The sequence below is a fragment of the Bos taurus genome, chromosome 21 (assembly GCF_002263795.3).
Source record: "Bos taurus isolate L1 Dominette 01449 registration number 42190680 breed Hereford chromosome 21, ARS-UCD2.0, whole genome shotgun sequence".
Classification (NCBI taxonomy): domain Eukaryota; kingdom Metazoa; phylum Chordata; class Mammalia; order Artiodactyla; family Bovidae; genus Bos; species Bos taurus.
The window spans coordinates 25327214-25343419 of NC_037348.1; the positions used below are offsets into that span (position 1 = coordinate 25327214).

General features: G+C 52.2%; 1 protein-coding gene across 5 annotated transcripts in view; it reads right to left on the reverse strand.

The window, feature by feature from the left end:
• RASGRF1 (Ras protein specific guanine nucleotide releasing factor 1) overlaps positions 1-14344 on the reverse strand; it is a 102278-nt gene extending 87934 nt beyond the window's left edge. The window contains exon 1 of one of the 5 annotated variants that reach the window (XR_009492044.1): positions 13606-14341. Coding sequence is in view for 4 of the 5 variants with exons in the window: in XM_024981793.2 (XP_024837561.1) it covers positions 13606-13881 (276 nt within the window). In the remaining variant the exon portion in view is untranslated. Of the gene's footprint in view, positions 1-13605 lie in introns of all 5 variants that reach the window. The other 4 variants (XM_024981793.2, NM_001191457.1, XM_005221879.5 and 1 more) reach the window with 4 other exon arrangements.
• Positions 14345-16206: the final 1862 nt, after the last annotated feature.

Here is a 16206-nt window from a genome sequence, read left to right on the forward strand (position 1 = left end):
ATAGAGTTCCCTGACCAGGGATTGAAATCCAGGCTCCTGCATTGGAAGTGCAGCGTCTTAGCCACTGGAGCACCAGGGAAGTCCCTGAAGGAACTTCTTCCAGAACTTATCCCACCAGGGAACACTTTTCATTTTTTGGAAGATCTATCAACATTCCATGAAACTAGTGTTCCAGGACTCCGGGACCTGTGGCACATGCTAGGCTTTGGAGTCACTTGGGTTTAAATTTATTATATATTATTTAGCCTTGGTGTCTTCAATATATCTCTTCATTTCTGTAGACCTGTTTTCTCTTTCACAAAAAGGGGAGGATATCACAAATCTCACAGGGTTGTGCAAAACATATGATGCTGTGAAAGCTCCTGGTTCATAGAAGTGCTTGATAATGGTTTTTAAACTACTCAAATCATTTGCCATGTCCAAGTGATGGGTCTAAACAACCTGTGTCCTCAGTCACTCAGTCATGTCTGACTCTTCTGACCCCATGGACAGTAGCCCACCAAGCTCCTCTGTCCATGGGATTTCTCAGGCAAGAATACTGGGAGGGGGTTGCCATTTTCTCCTCCAGGGGATCTTCCCAACCTATGGAAGAGTTTCCTGCATTGGCAGGAGGAATTTTTACCACTGAGCCACCTGGGAAGCCCCATCAAAACAACTAGTTAGTGGCCAATTACTAGAAAAACCACACACTTGTGCATATACATGCTGGGTACAAATTGTGCCCTCCTAACATTCATGTCCATCAGAATCTGTGACTAAGAACTTATTTGCAAATATGTGTTACGTAAAAAAAAAATGGTACAAAGCAACTGATTGACAAAACAGAAATAGAGTCACAGATGTAGAAAACAAACTTATGGTTACAACAGGGAAAGGTGAGGGAGGGAAATATTGGGAGTTTGGGATTGATATATACTCACTACTCTGTCTAAAATAGATGACGATTGAGAACCTGCTGTATAGCACAGGGAACTCTGCTCAATACTCTGTAATGGCCTATATGGGAAAAGAATCTAAAAAGGGGGATATATGTATATGTACAGCTGATTCACGTTGCTGTACATCTGAAACAAACATAACATTGTAAATCAACTCTACTCCAATAAAATTTTTTTTTAAAATACCTTATTTGACAATAGGATCTTTACAGATGTAAGCAAAGGAAGATGAAGTCATACTGGATAACAATAAGAGGCTTTAATAAAAAGAGAGAAATCTGGACAGACACACAGGGAAGGAAGTCATGTGAAGAGGGAGGCAGAGACTGGAGAGACGAATCTACACATCAAGGACCACCAAGGATTGCTGGCAGCCATCAGGAGCCAGCAGAAGAAAGGAAAGTCTCTTCCTGAGACTGCAGAGGGACCATGGCCCCGTAGGCATCTTGGTCTTAGACCTCTAGCCTCTGGAGCTATGAGGGAATACACTGCTGTTGTTGTAAACTAACCCTCCTCAAATAAGCAAGGCATATGCACATGTACACACACAAGAGGCATGGGAGAGGCTTAGAAACTGACGTGTCAGAGCTGTACTAAGATCAAAGGATTACTCTCAATCAGCCATTTGGGGCGTTGTTTCCAACACCTTCAGCTCCTGCTTCTTCCTTTCTGATATTCAGTGGGTCACCAAGTTCTCTGCTTTGGATATCTCTGGCACTGTGCATTCTCCCATCCTCACCGCTGTGCCTGCTTCCAAGGTTCCTCATCTCCCAATTGGGTAAACCATTCCCTCTGGTCTCCCTGCCCCTGGTCTTATCCTCTCTGAGTCATGCTCCTTGACCAGAAACCAGACCCATTGTCCTGTCTGGGCCTCTGCTCGCTGTCTCCTCCAAGAGGGAGGTGGGCTGGGGTCAGCGGCAGGATGGAGGCCATCGCTCTTGGTCAGCCCCGCCCCTTCCTCTTGGTAGGTCCACTCCAGTGGTCTAGCTAGGCATCATCAGCTTCTCCCCCACGGGCCCTGGCCCCTCCCTCCTGGTCCATCTTTGGGACCATGGTCCCAGTTGGCCCTGTGCCTCAGTCAGCCCTCTCTCCCGGATGCTGCGGAGGTCCCAGGGCAAACAGGACTGTGCTAGAGTGGACCTGAAGGGGCCTCATCAGCATATGTGTGTGTGTGTGTGTGTGTGTGCAGTGCTCTGCCTGAAGTCCATCTCTCCTTCAATAAGGGGCCACCCACTCAGGCTCCCCATCATCTGAGGTCCCTTTCCACCACTCACTGTTGAGATCCCAGGGGAAGTCCGTCTGCTCTCTGGCTTTTGCAGAAGAGGTCCTGCTGACTCAGGCCAGGCCCCTCAGGGCTTGCACACTGCCCTGTCTCACCGTGTCTGTAGCACAGTGAATGGCTCTTCAGGCTGCTTCCTCCCTGCCCTGGCTGTACCACCCTTGTGTCTGGGACATACAGAGGGGTGTCCCGGGGTACCCTGTGTTCCAAATGGTCCTACTCAATAGAAGTACTGGCCTCGACCAGTCCCACTGGTACTCTCACACCAACCCAGAAAGGACCCTGCCTACTCACACCCTCCACCTCACTTGACATGACTCCACTTGGAGGCTGGAAGCCACTTCATGACCTTCTTCCTACCTGCTCTCCCACCTACCCTGCTCTGAGTGGCCTCATTTCACTGACCTCTGCCTCTGAGTTCTCAAGTCATGGTTCTCCTAGGGCCTGGTTACCACACCAGAAAGATTATATATACAAAGATATATAGATACATGACCATATATATGCATGTCTGTATAATTATACAAAGGGTAACATATTGCAAACACTATTCTACATGTGTTTTTCTGACTATATTGTGGAGATAATTCTCTATAAGTATATTTACTGTCCTCACCTTTTTATTAGCTGCATAGTATTCCACCGTGTGGATGTGCTGCAGTTTATTTGGCTAATCTCCTCTTGAGGGACATTTGGGTAATTTGTAGTCTTTTTTCTTACAAACAGACCTGAAATTAGTAAACATCCTTATGCACAGGTCACTTCTAACTGGGTTTTTGACAGAAGGTGAAAGACAGACCTATCCAGACTGGAGTTTTTTTCCTTCTTTCAGCAAAGCAAAAATTCCTTCTATGCAGCTGTAAAAAAGGATGAAGACGATCAATATAGAGAACTATCTCCACAATATACTGAGAAAAATGTGTAGAATAGTGCTTGCAGTATGTTGCCATTTGCATAATTATACAGATATGCATATACATGGCCATACATCTATATACCTTTGCATATATTTGCATGTATAATCTCTCTGGAAGAACACATAAGCAACTGGTAACATTAAAATCCTCTGTGGAGAACTGGATTGCCAGGGTTAGCAGTGGGAAGCAGCATTTTCACTGTTTACGTCTTTGTAACTTCTGAATGTCAAACAATGGGAGTATATTACCAATTCTAAAATTTTAAAAGTCAGTGGCTGTTTGAGAGTGCCTAACTGACCATCCACTTCCCAGGTTCTCCAAGCTGCCCCCTGTGTTGTCCAGTCACCAGGACACTATCTTTTGGACCTGAGCATTGTAGCCTCATGGAGTGTGATCTTCAGTGAGCACGCTCAGCCTGCCCTGAGAGCCAGTGGGAGCCACTGATGGGGGGTGAACCTCTGTTTCTGCAGTGATTCTGCCCCTGAGGTCCTCATCACTCCCTAGTAGTCTCCCATACGTAAGCCCCTGGGTACACAAGTGCTCCTACTGGATGAATTGCACTGTGACTTTCTGGGAGGCAATGGGTGTTCCATAATTGGCTGGTTTCCCTTTGTGCCCAGACTACCAGGAAGCTCTCAGATGTAATTACACGCCTGCCTCTCCTCACCTGTGCCCACACTGTATGGGCTCTCCATACAGAACACCAGTCCTTCCCCCAAGCTCCCCAAAGCCTGTGGATCTGTCAGAGAGGTGAGGGGAGTCCAAGCGACAACCAGTGTAGCTGGAGGGCAGGGAAGACCCACTGTTGAAGAAAGTGTAGATGCGCAGCAGCAGGCTAGGGGTAAGGTTAACGGGCACACGGAGAGTGCTGCATGATTGACTAGTGCTTCCAAGCTATTTCACTAATTCCTTGAGTTTGGCTAAGAGTCTAAGAGGCAATTCCACAAAGCTGGTTATATTTCACTCATATATTCTGACAGAGGAAAAGTCAATCAAGTCTGTCTGAATTTCCAGACGTGTTTTTGGAATGCCAGCTACAGCGGCTAAAAATTCATTCATTCACACTTCTAAAATTAATTTCATTTTAAGGTCTCAGTTAGATTTTTCAATTTGAAAAATAAATCAAAATTCAACTGGGAATTATCTTCTTGAAAATAATTCTCTCTCTTTTTCAGGGGAAAGGAACTGCATTACCCTTGCTCGTTTAGTAAGACGTGGTCTTTAACTATAAATTGCTGAATTTAACAATAGAGGCCTGGATGTCCTCTGATCTTAACAACCCAGAACCAGGAGGCCTGACATTTATTAACAGCAAGGGCTCGGGGTCTTGCATGACACAGACACTCAGGTGTTTGTGGAGAGATGAGCTCCATCTATCTGAGCTTCATCCGAGCAAGGATGAGCTCTTCCCCACGTACAACTGCAGGAACAGCAGGGTTACCTTGGTGTTGCATGAAACGCTAGGCATGGAAAGGACTTTGTAAGCCGTCAGCTGCAAAGGTGCTCTATCTGAGCGGTGGCTGGAGGAGAAGGTATGGAGACCACCTGGAGCTTTCACGGGCTCACTACCAAGCCTGGGAGGTAGGAAGATCCAGAGGTTGTGCAGTCCAGGGCACGTGGGAACCAGGGATGGTTTCAGGGGCACAATGCAGGGTGACGCATAATAGAGAGGGTGGAATCTTCAGTGTTCTCACACTCCCCAAATTCAGGCCTTTGTGACCGCTCCATTTGACAGCCTTCTCCAACCTGACCTCCTGCCTCCTGATGGGTTTTCCTCCTGTTTCTCCTCCCCCTGCCTCGATCTTGCCAGCCTGGAGCTGACAGCAGTCCATTCTGGCATTGAGACCTGTGCCAGCTCCTCACTGTGCTCTGTAACCTGCACATGGGCTTTAGGGGCCAGCTCTGCCTCCCCCGCAAGCCGCATTCACCGTCCTACTTGCCCCTTTCTGGGTGGAGTCTCCCCAGTGCCCCCAGGCTGGGAAGAGATGCCCCTGTAGGTGTGAGCACACATTGCTGGGCACAATCTCTGCTTCCTGTCATTACACCCGTCACGATGGCGCTTCTGCTTTCCTCTCAGCTACTCATGTGTGTGTGTGTGGTGACTAGATCTGCATTTTGGAAAGTGCTCTGCTGCAGAGAGGCACATAAGTGCCGGGACACAGTGAATGTATGGAGACGGTTCTCCCAACACCTCTAGAGCCCTGCTTTCATGGTAGGTCTGCACGTCCCTACTGCCTCTGAACTGAAGCCACGTGACCTGCCTTGTCACCCTGAACTGTGGCCAGAGCGGTCCACTTCTGGGTGTGGGGGGAAGCTTTAAGAGCCAGGGAGAGATTGGCCACATACCCGCCCTTGGTGGAGGTGACCGGGGAGGCAGGTGTCAGGATGAATCTATGTCAGGCTGTGTCCCTGAGCGGTCACAGTGAGCAGTGCCCTCCTGCCAAAGCCCAAGCAGGAAATAAGCCTCTGTTGTGTTCCTGGAAATTGGGGGCTTGTTTGTTACTGCAGCATGACGTCACCCATGCGGACTAGTATCCTCGTTAGGAGGCCTGCACCTAAGTCCAGACAGGATGATGGTGGCCTGGACTAGAGCCTTGGAGGAAGAGAGCAACCAGAGAGGATGGTCTGCGAGAGATTTAGGAGGTGAAATCCACAGGGCTGGGTGATGGCGTGGCCACCATGGATGAAGGAAGCTCCTGCAGCCACTTTCCCTCTTTCAGGGGCATGCTCACTCAGACCTTCTCAGAAACCCATAGGTTCTCTGAGTTAAGATTTACCATCCTATTTTTATATCCAGGGTCAAGGGTCTGTGTTGGCTCACTTCAAACCTTCCAGAGACGCAGGGGATCTGGGTCCTTGCTTTGTGGAGGAAGTGCCTGTCATAACCATGAAAGGTGAAGCCACAATTAGAGCAAAAGTGTTAGATGCTCAGTCGTGACTGACTCTTTGTGACCCCATGGACTGCAGCCCGCCAGGCTCCTCTGACCATGGGATTCTCCAGGCACGAATACTGGAGTGGGTTGCCATTTCTTTCTGCAAGGGGATCTTCCCAACCCAGGGATTGAACCTGGGTCTCCTATGTTGCAGGCAGATTCTTTACGGTCTGAGCCACCAGGGAAGCCACAATAGTTATAATGTATTGATTGGACCTACTGTGCTATTGGGGGGGGGGGGAACTTCTCAGTGACTCAGTGGTAAGGAATCCATCTGCAATGCAGGAGACCCGGGTTCAATCCTTGGATAAGGAAGATCCCCTGCAGAAGGAAATGGCAACCCACTCCAGCATCCTTGTCTGAAAAATCCCATAGACAGAGGAGCCTGGTGGGCTATAGTCCATGGGGCCACAAAGAGTCAGACATGATTGAGCAACTAAACAACAGCAACTGTACTATGCGAGGGCTTTACAAACAGCACCCACTATGACACTTAGAACAAGCGGCGGGGCAGGCTGAGTTACAGACTCCATCTCACAGATGGGGACGCTGAGGCTCGGAGAGCTTGCAGACCTTCCCAAGCTGGGAGCTGGCAGAGCCAGAATCCAAAGTCAGTCCATGTGGCTTTTACCCAGTTCCACGTCACTGCTGGGGGTGGACAAACCCCTCAGTGAATGAGCCGGGAGTTGAAGCCATGTGCTTGGGGGCTGCGCCTTCCTCTCCAAGCTGGGGAGGGGATGGGCCGCGGGGGTGTCCGAGGCTCGCAGCTGCTCCCAGCACGACAGGTGCCCTCCCGGAGGCGTCTAGGCGTTGGCAGTGTTCTGGGCCCCCCTCAAGTGCACGCGTCACCGACTCTCCTGCATAAACACCAGGGGGCTGAGTCCTGTTCTTGGCTCCGTGCATGCAGGCGCTGGCTCCAGGCTCCCACAGATGCCAGAGAGCCCGTGGGGTATGGATGCCTGCCTTGGGGGGCTTATCCCCAACTCCTGGGACTTGAGGTGCAAGTCTCCCACCCAAGCAGAAACAAAAGCTGCTTCCCAGATGTCACCAGAAAGACAGCACCATCCTTTTGCTTGCTGTTAATTCTCTCTCTCTCTCTCTCATTCTTTATTTCTCTTGGCAGAGGATACTAAACTCAAGCAGTCCCTCAGCCCCAGTCTCTGTGCTGTGCTTGTGGTTGGGAAGCACAGGTTTTAGAGTCACATGGACCTGCGTTCGGGCTTCCCTGGTGGCTCAGCTGTAAAGAATCCACCTGCAATGCAGGAGACTTGGGTTCAATTCCTGATCGGCAAGATCACTTGGAAGAGGGTGTGGCAACCCACTCTAGTATTCTTGCCTGAGAAATCCAATGGACAGAGGAATCTGGCAGGCTACAGTGCATGGGGTCACAAAGAATTGGACACAACTGCACACATGCACAGACTTGGGTTCACAGGCTAGCTTTGCCAAGTATGTGCTCTTTAATCTTGGACAAGTTACTGACCATCTCTGAGCCTCAGTTTTGTCACCTCAAAAAAGGTTATCAGGGATAACCTCATGGGGCTTTCAGGATGATGAGGGGAAGGGACTGGATGTAAGACGTGCCCTCCAGCCTTTACATTCTACAGGGAGAAGGAAGACCCTTCACAAACCACCAGCTAAATACATCAAGTAAGCCTAGCCTGATAAGCCATGTGGATGATGGACAGAGGGCTGTGCAAGCCTGCGATGGGGGACCTGGGGCTCCTCTAGCTCCCACAGGGTGGGGGTGGGGGGCTCAGGAGATGACTTTTAGGCTAAGACCTAAAAGGAGGTCTTTGAAGGAGGAGAAGTTGGTCACTAAACCTGGGGGCAGAGGGGGGGATCATTCCAGGCATAGGGAGCAGCTTCTGCAGAGGCCTTGAGATGGGCAAGAGGAGGCAGGGTTAGGTGAGGAAGGAGGGGCAGGGGAGGGTGGGGCAGGGTTGGCAGGGCAGGTAGAGGCTGGAGGCTGCTGGGTGCTCTGGGTGATGCTGGAGAACCTGCATTTTTTCCCAAAGGCGATGGAAGACAGTGACATGCTCAGGGACCTAGAACATGGTCAGGTTTATCCTCTAGAAGCTCAGTCCCAAGGATTGCCATGTGGCCAGGGACTGGTGTGGGGCAAGGAGGGACCATGTGAGCGAGTCCAACATATCAAGCCTGACACTGTGAGCTCCTGACCCAAGGCAGGGGTGGGAAGAGAGTCTGGACTCCTGAGCATGGAGAGTTTTGGTACTTCGTGTTTACGGAGCGCTCTACTCCATGGTGAGCTTTAAAGACGGGGAATCAATTCCATTTTTTTCTGTATCCACAGGACCGGGTATCGGCCTGACACCGAGAGCCAAATTGTGTACTGCACAAATAAATGTCCCAACTACAGTGTCACTAGGGCTTCCCCACTGGCTAAACTCATAAAGAACCCACCTGCCAGTGCCAGAGGTGCAGGAGACTCAGCTTCGATCCCTGGGTCAGGAAGATTCCTGGAGGAGGAAATGGCAACTCACTCCAGATTCTTGCCTGGTAAATCTCATGGACAAAGCCTGATGGGCTGTAATTCATGGGGTTGCAAAGACTTGGACACAACCGAATACACACACACACACACACACAAGGTGTAATTATTGAGGCTCTTCAACCTCGTGTCAGTGCTAGAAATATTTGGGAGCTAGGGTGGGGACATGAGTCCCCTCCACAGTGAACTCTGGGGCCCCACATCTCCTGGCCTGGCCCTGGTCTGAAACCGGAGAAGGGGACAGCCCTGCTGGTCCTTCCAGAGGTGCAAGTATGGCAGGCTGAGCTGCTGGCCCCACGTGTGTGTGTGTGTGTGCGCGCGCGTGGGTAACATCCCTGTGTCTGAGGGGTGTTGCTTTTAGAGTAAGCTTATTTCCCTGCATCCAGGTTTCTGCTTTTCTGATTGGCCAAGAGGCAGGATGAGCTACAGCAATTGGAGGGCAGGCTTTGTGGTGAAGACAGCGCCGCTGCAGAGAAAGCCAGAGAGCATTTCAGCCACTACCTTGCTCAGTGGTGCGGATGAGATTGTTTCCTCATCTGCAAAGTGGGAATGCTCATGGACTTACGGTTGTCTTTAACATGGAGACACCAGGCCACCCAGAAATGAGGACCAGGAGAGGGCCTTCATCTGGTCTCCAAGGGAAAGGCACCCACGGGTGGACAACAGGTACTGTGGGCCCCCAGCTTCTGGACCCTCTGCCTACATCAGTGCTGAGGTTCTGGATGAAGGGATCAGGAAAGGCCTGGGGTCTATATTTTGACCCTCCCTGGTTGGGTGATAAGGAAGTCCTGGGGTTGGTTTGGTCAAGTCCATGCCTGAGAAGTTGGGGTTGGAAGCTCTGTTTCAGAGAGCTGGGAATGACAGTAGAAAAAGCCAATGTGGGGTGACTCCATGCCAAAGCAGAGCAACAACACCCAGGGTTGGGACTTCCCTGGTGGTCCAGTGGTTAAGACTTCACCTTCCAATGCAAAGAATATGGGTTCGATCCCTGGTTGGGGAACTAAGATTCCCACATGCCTTGTGGCCATAAGACCAAAATATAAAACAGAAGCAGTATTGGAACAAATTCAATGAAGACTTTAAAAATGGTCCACATAAAAAAAAAAAACCTTAAAAAAAGAACACTTAGGGTCAATTTCTGAACCCAAATTTTACGTTCAGAGCCTCTTGGTCTTCAGTGTGTGGGCCATAGGGTCAGAGGCAAGGGGGTCAGGACTGAGCAAACAGGGCTCAGGCCAGTGTATAGGGAGTGCTTGCAACTGCCGGTTGGCAGGGGAGCATGGCTGAGCCCCTGTGACTTTATGAGGCTTTGGGATCCGAAGTCAGGGCTCCAAGATGTTAGGGCTGCACCAGACGCAGTCAGACCAGTACAGAAGCAGCGAGAGGACAGTGCATCATGTTAGGGTGGCCTGGACTCCCAGAGCCCCTGCATATCCTATTGGAGCATCTTCACAGACTATACAGCTCTAACACATCTTTATCTGTGTTCATCTTCCTGGGGGGTTGGGGACTATGACACCCAAGCTTCCTGGGCCTACGGCACAGCTCAGGGCCTGACTGCTGTACAGTCAGTCTCGAAGACATGGAGTGTGGAATTAACAAGGATACATCAGTAAGTTCAGCTTCATAAGTACCTTCTGAGCACCTACTGTGTGTTTCATTCCTCACGCATCCCTGCCACTGGGGTAGTTTCCAGCCAAGACTTGGTTTTTATTTCTAGAGAAACTAACCCTGATTCTCCCAGGTGGACGTGCTGCCTGCTTGCTGCTGCTGCTAAGTCGTGTCTGACTCTGTGCAACACCATAGATGGCAGCCCACCAGGCTCCTCTGTCCCTGAGATTCTCCAGGCAAGAATACTGGAGTGGGTTGCTAATTCCTGCTCCAGTGCATGAAAGTGAAAAGTGAAAGTGAAGTCGCTCAGTCGTGTCCTATTCTTCGAGATGCCATGGACTGTAGCCTACTAGGCCCCTCCATCCATGGGATTTTCCAGGCAAGAGTACTGGAGTGGGGTGCCATGTCCTCTGCTGCCTGCTTAGACCTGGATAAAAATGACATTCTGCTAAAATCGAGTCTTCACTAGATACTGGCCAGTCCAGTCAAACTGATGGCCTTTTTGTGGTCCCTCACATGTGGGTTCTCTGCCACAACCCCAGCTGGTTTTGAATTAAGGTTTCCTGTGGTTTGCAAGGCAAATCTCGTCACAGAATGGCTTGGAGCTGGGCCTCTCATGCTGGTGCACTGTAGGTGTCACAGGGACTACAATTCAAGGAGAAACACTGATTTGCTGCTGGCACGATCAATTTTACTCAAAGATTTAGAAAACAAAAAGCTATAAATTTTTATAGACACATGCAGTGCAAAGGAGCAGCCAAACTTGGCCTGGAGTCAAATGGACCATCTATAGAATGTATAAGACAAAGCACACGTCTTTAACAGAAATCTGCACCTGAGCTGGACAGTACCAGATGGCCACCTACTATTCTCAACCCTCTTCTGGTTCTACTGTGCCAGGAAGGCTACTCTCACTACCATACTGGAGGATCTCTTGACCATTGCTCTTCTGGGAAAATGGCTTGGACCACGTGAGGACACCAGCAATTGGCTTTGCACTCCTATCCCTCCCATAATCCACTGCTGCTGCTGCTGCTAAGTCGCTTCAGTCGTGTCCGACTGTGCGACCCCATAGACGGCAGCCCACTAGGCTCCTCTGTCCCTGGGATTCTCCAGGCAAGAATACTGGAGTGGGTTGCTAGCACGATTCAACACCTGAGCCCAAAGGTGAATGATTTAGAATCAATGTAAGAGGGCATTTTTAGGAATTCTTAGACACTGGATGAATTCTAGGTCTTAATTCTGCCACTGAATCTGAATCAGGTAGTAATTCTCTTCCCAATCTGCTCTCCAGGTTTCCCTGTCTGTAAAATGGGAGGAGTGGGTCGTAGGATCTCTTTGAGGTTCTTTTCAGCTTCAACATTTTATGTTAGGCCTCTACTCCCTGGTAGGAAGCTAATTAAGATTAACTAATCAGACTTTCGGAGAAGGCAATGGCACCCCACTCCAGTACTCTTGCCTGGAAAATCCCATGGATGGAGGAGCCTGGTAGGCTGCAGTCCATGGGGTTGCTGAGAGTCGGACACGACTGAGCGACTTCACTTTCACTTTCTACTCCCTGGTCAGGTGGGTATCATTCAGATTCAAACTAAAACATCAAACTAAAATGGACCGTGAGCATCCTTGCATACACATTATACGTGTTCTCAAAACCCCAGAAAGATAAGTGTTATTACCTCCACTTTGTAGATTACAAAAGAGAGGCTCAGAGAAGTTTAGTGTGTTAACAGGTCACACAGGAAGTTGCAGAGCTGTGAATCATCTCAGGCCTGTTTCTGGTCCAGGGGGCTGAGAACAGACACTGTGAGCCCAATAGCAGCTCAGTTTCCTCCAGCCTTTTCTCGCTGCCTGCCTGGGAGCTCAGCTTTGTGCTCTGGTATAAGAGGTTGAGGATGGGCGCCAGCTGGGGCTCTAGGCCATGGGTGGACTTTGGCCGGCAAGTGTTGGTACTATTCTGGAAGGCCAGCAAAGAGCAGGTTGTCAAGGGCTGAGAGAGCATCTCTGGCCCAGGCTGAGTTTGCCTCTCCCAGGGGAGTCTTCCAGGCCCCATTTTTGCCTTGAGCTTAAGGAGCTGCCCGTTCTTTGCATCACTTTGCCATCTGAGGGCCTCTACCTACCAGGTGGCACATCATTCTCAGAGATCCATCCTCAAATATTCCTGTCCACCTTTCCCAGCCTCCCAATTCATCTCCCAACACCTATGGGCTGTGGGCAGGAGAGGAAGAGACATGCTGCAGGGTTTGAGCTCAGATCTCTATCTTGGACCATCAGGAGGGCAACTTCAAGGATGCTTATATTTAATTCAATTCAATCACTGCCAGTCTGCTTGCAGTAATGGCTTTCAAGCCCTTAGTTCTCTTCTCAGAACCTTAAGGTGGCCTTAACTCCTGAGATGGCACTGGGCAAGCAAATTTCTCTCTTTTGGCCTCCGGTCTTCATCCAGGCAGTAACCAGCTGGTTAGGTCCCGCTGGATCGCAGGTCCCTCGCAGCGGTGACATTTTAGCATCCGTTATCTTTGACTTTACCTTCCCAGAGGCATCGGGATGGATGCCTTTGGAGAGCGCAGCAAGCATAAAAATCGCTCTCTGGCTGTCTGCGGCTCTCACTTGGTGGCCGCAGGTCCTACTCCATCCCCCCACGCCAAAGGCTCACCTCCACGGCTCCCCGATCCCTGGTCCATCCAGGCCTGGGCTTTCAGCCTCGCAACTCCGGAAACCCCAGGGCAGCGCTAGAGGCGCGACTGCGGCGGCGGCGGCGGAGGCGCAGGGGGCGGGGGTGAGAGATGCGCCCACTTGTCCCGCGGCCTCCGCAGCGGCCCCGGCCCCAGATCCGGCCCCAGCGCGTCAGAAGGGTCCCTGGAACCCTTCGGTTTGTTGCTTGGGCGTGGAGACGGCTGGGAGTTCACCACCGGTCGATGGCGCGGAATCGACCCCGGCGCGCAGTCCCTAACTTGGCTCGTCTTCGCTCCCGCCGCGGTGAGGTAGGGGCCGCGGCGCTCGGACGCCTCGGTCTCACCCTTTTCGTGCCTAAGCGCGGGGAAATTCAGCTACCTGGTCCGGGGCTCTCCGGGGTGGTGGGCACACCATTTTTGGCTGGATGTGCTTCTACATTCATTGTTTCTGTCTGTCCTGAGGCACCCCATCTCTCTCCAAACCGCGTCTCCCTCCGCATCTCCGCGTCTCGCCCGCTCTGTGCCCGCCTCCTGCCGAGCTCGCCGGGTGCAGGACAGCCGCAGCCCAAACCCGCTCCCTGCCTGCAGTCCCGGGCCCCTCTGGCCACCGCGGGTTACAGCCCGCTTAGGCCAACCCTCCCATCTCTCCGAGGGCGCCGAAAGTAGAGGGACTAAAGTTCGGGCGCCTTCGGCCGGGGAAAGGCCCGGAGCCCCAAGGGCCGCGGCCCCGGCGCTGGCCTCACCTGTTTCTCCAGCGGCTCCTTGGCCGAGAGCGTAGGCTTGGGGGAGGGCGCGCGGTCGCAGACGCAGCCCTCCAGCAGGTAGAGCCCCGAGGGCCGCGAGCTCGAGTCGCTCTCGAAGTAGAAGAGCAGGTTCTGCAGCAGCGCGAACCACTTGGTTTGCCATTTTGTGTTGTCCGAACTCCGCTTGCTCAGGTAGCCTTTGCGCGTTCCGTCCTTGCGCGCCAGCAGCCCCAGGGACGCGACGTGGCCATCGTTCAGCCGGATCCCCTTCTGCATGGTGCTCGGAGGCCAGCTCGACTCCACGCGCTTACATCTTCTCCGCGCGGAACCCGGCAGCTGCGGTCCGTGAGCGCTGCGCGCTGCCTCTCTCTGGCGCTCGCTCCTTCGCGCTCTCCCCTCCCCTCCCCCCACCAAATCTCTACAGTCCAGGATCTGGCGCCGAGCCGCGGCTGCTGGAATCCAGATGTACCATTCCCCTCCAGAACCTTTTCTCAACTCCGCAGAGCCCCCGGGCCCTGGAGATGCCTCCCGACCCTCCCCAGGCGCCGGGCAAACGGAGGAACTGGCGAGCTGCGCGCTGGCGAGGGGCAGGCAGAGTCATGTGACGCTGATCCCTCGAAGAGCCCGTTTCAGCAGCGCGGACAGGGACACACGCACGCAGCCCGCCGAGGCGCAGAGCCGCGCGCAGGCTGCACCTTGGCACCTCCTCCTTCTCCCCGGACACACGCGCACACGCACAAACACAAATCCTGTCCTCCCTCCCCCGATCTCCTCTTCTCTTCTTTGGGTGTTAACAAATCAGATCAATTTTCGTTTAACCCAAGGAACACCAGAGGCTCGCCATCCTGGGAGCTGGCGTCTTTGCGCCCCGCCGCAGCGCACTGTAGACCTGGGGTTAAGTACCATTTGTCATTTTCTCCTCCAGAGGCTTCCTCCTGGTACTTTATTTTCCTTTTCCGAGGTTGATGGAGGAAGGTGGATGGCGAAATGAATCTGAAAGAGCTTTCAGTTCTAATATTTGCGTAACCGACCAGGTCACATCATTTCAGCATCCAACCCTACTTCTGGTGGCTTCCCCAGCGACCTGAGGACAATACAGGCGGAGATATGGAGGGGGGACGTGAGCATTTAATTTATTTTGAGTGTTGCCATAATTACCGGCGCCACCCCTGCGCCCCGAGGTCTGGCTAGCGAGCCGCTGCTGGCAGTTTTCTGCAAATACCCTCCAAAGCCTGAAGGCGGGCTTCAAACGCAGGCGCCAGGGACCATGGGAGCCTTCAAATAGCTGCGCTGGCGCAATGATACCTTAATGATAGATTTTCCGTTCTTATTTTTAGCTCGCATTCGCCTACACAGTTACACGGCATTTATCCGGGAACGTCACAGCGCCCGCCTGCTGCACCGGGAGGGCGCGCCGGCCGCGGGGCAGCCGGCGAGCTGGAGCTGGAATCGCTCACCGTCGTCTGCCGCAGAGGGTACTGGCCGGGCTAAGGCCGGGAGCGGCGCCCCCCAGCCCGGCCTGGCCTGTTTGCAGCGGGGACAGGCGGGAGCGTAGCCTTCGGGAGGAAGGAAGGAAGGGCACCATTTTTCAGTACACAATCTGCTGGCACCCCACCCCCCTCCCTCGCACGCTCAACACACAGACACATCCACATACCACACACACACACACACCCCATACCCACTCACCCTCTCACCCTGGTCTGGAGCGAGGGAAGGGCCTGGGAGTAAGCTCTGGGAAGGCCCCGGGAAATCCACGGAGAGACATCCGACCGTGCCTGAATTGGAACAGCCCCGGTCCTGGGCACAATGGCGAAAGCCTGCCTTTTTAAGATGGGGACCATTCCGAGGGAGGAACTGACCGAGTTAGCCTTACTCTTGTCTCTCAGTTCCCACGCTCGGGCTTGGGAACTCTTAAGGATTTTTCTTCACGAATAATGAAAGCAAAGAAGGGTGATGGCTAAAACTCTTCATTTAACTCGATTTTTCCAAGAGGGTCCCTGCACTGCGACCACCTTTACTTCTCTTCTGCCTTCTTTGTGAAAGCAGAGTTTCCAGAAGTGAGTTTCTTAATCCAGTCCCTCTTCCTCTAAACTCTTCTCTTAGGAAGCCTGATAGAGAGGCCAAGGAAACTTCAGGGAAGGGGCACTGTTCTAAGTGCTTCAGGTTCACTAAGCCATTTAATTGTCATACAGCTCTAGGAGTAGTGTCCATCCCCTTCCCTCTCCCCTCATCAGCTCCATGGTACAGAATGGGGAAATGGAGGCCTGGGGTGGTTGAGTGATTTGTTCAGAGTCACTCAGCTGGAAAGTGGCAGGGGCAGGATTTGAACTTGGTGGTCTCTCCCCACTGGCTATGTAGAGTTGAATGACTGGTTGCTGTGTTGCAGAGGGTTTGGCCTTTATCCTAAAAGGGGGCCTCTCTCATGTGGGCCAGAGCCAAGACTGGGTCTGCTTGACATGTGGAGACAGTGGGGGACGGGGAGGGGGGATTAACTGGGAGATTGGAATTGACATATATACACTGCTGTGTGTAAAACAGATAGCTAGAGGGAAGCTGCTGTATAGCACAGGGAACTCAGCTTGGTGCTCTGTGATGATC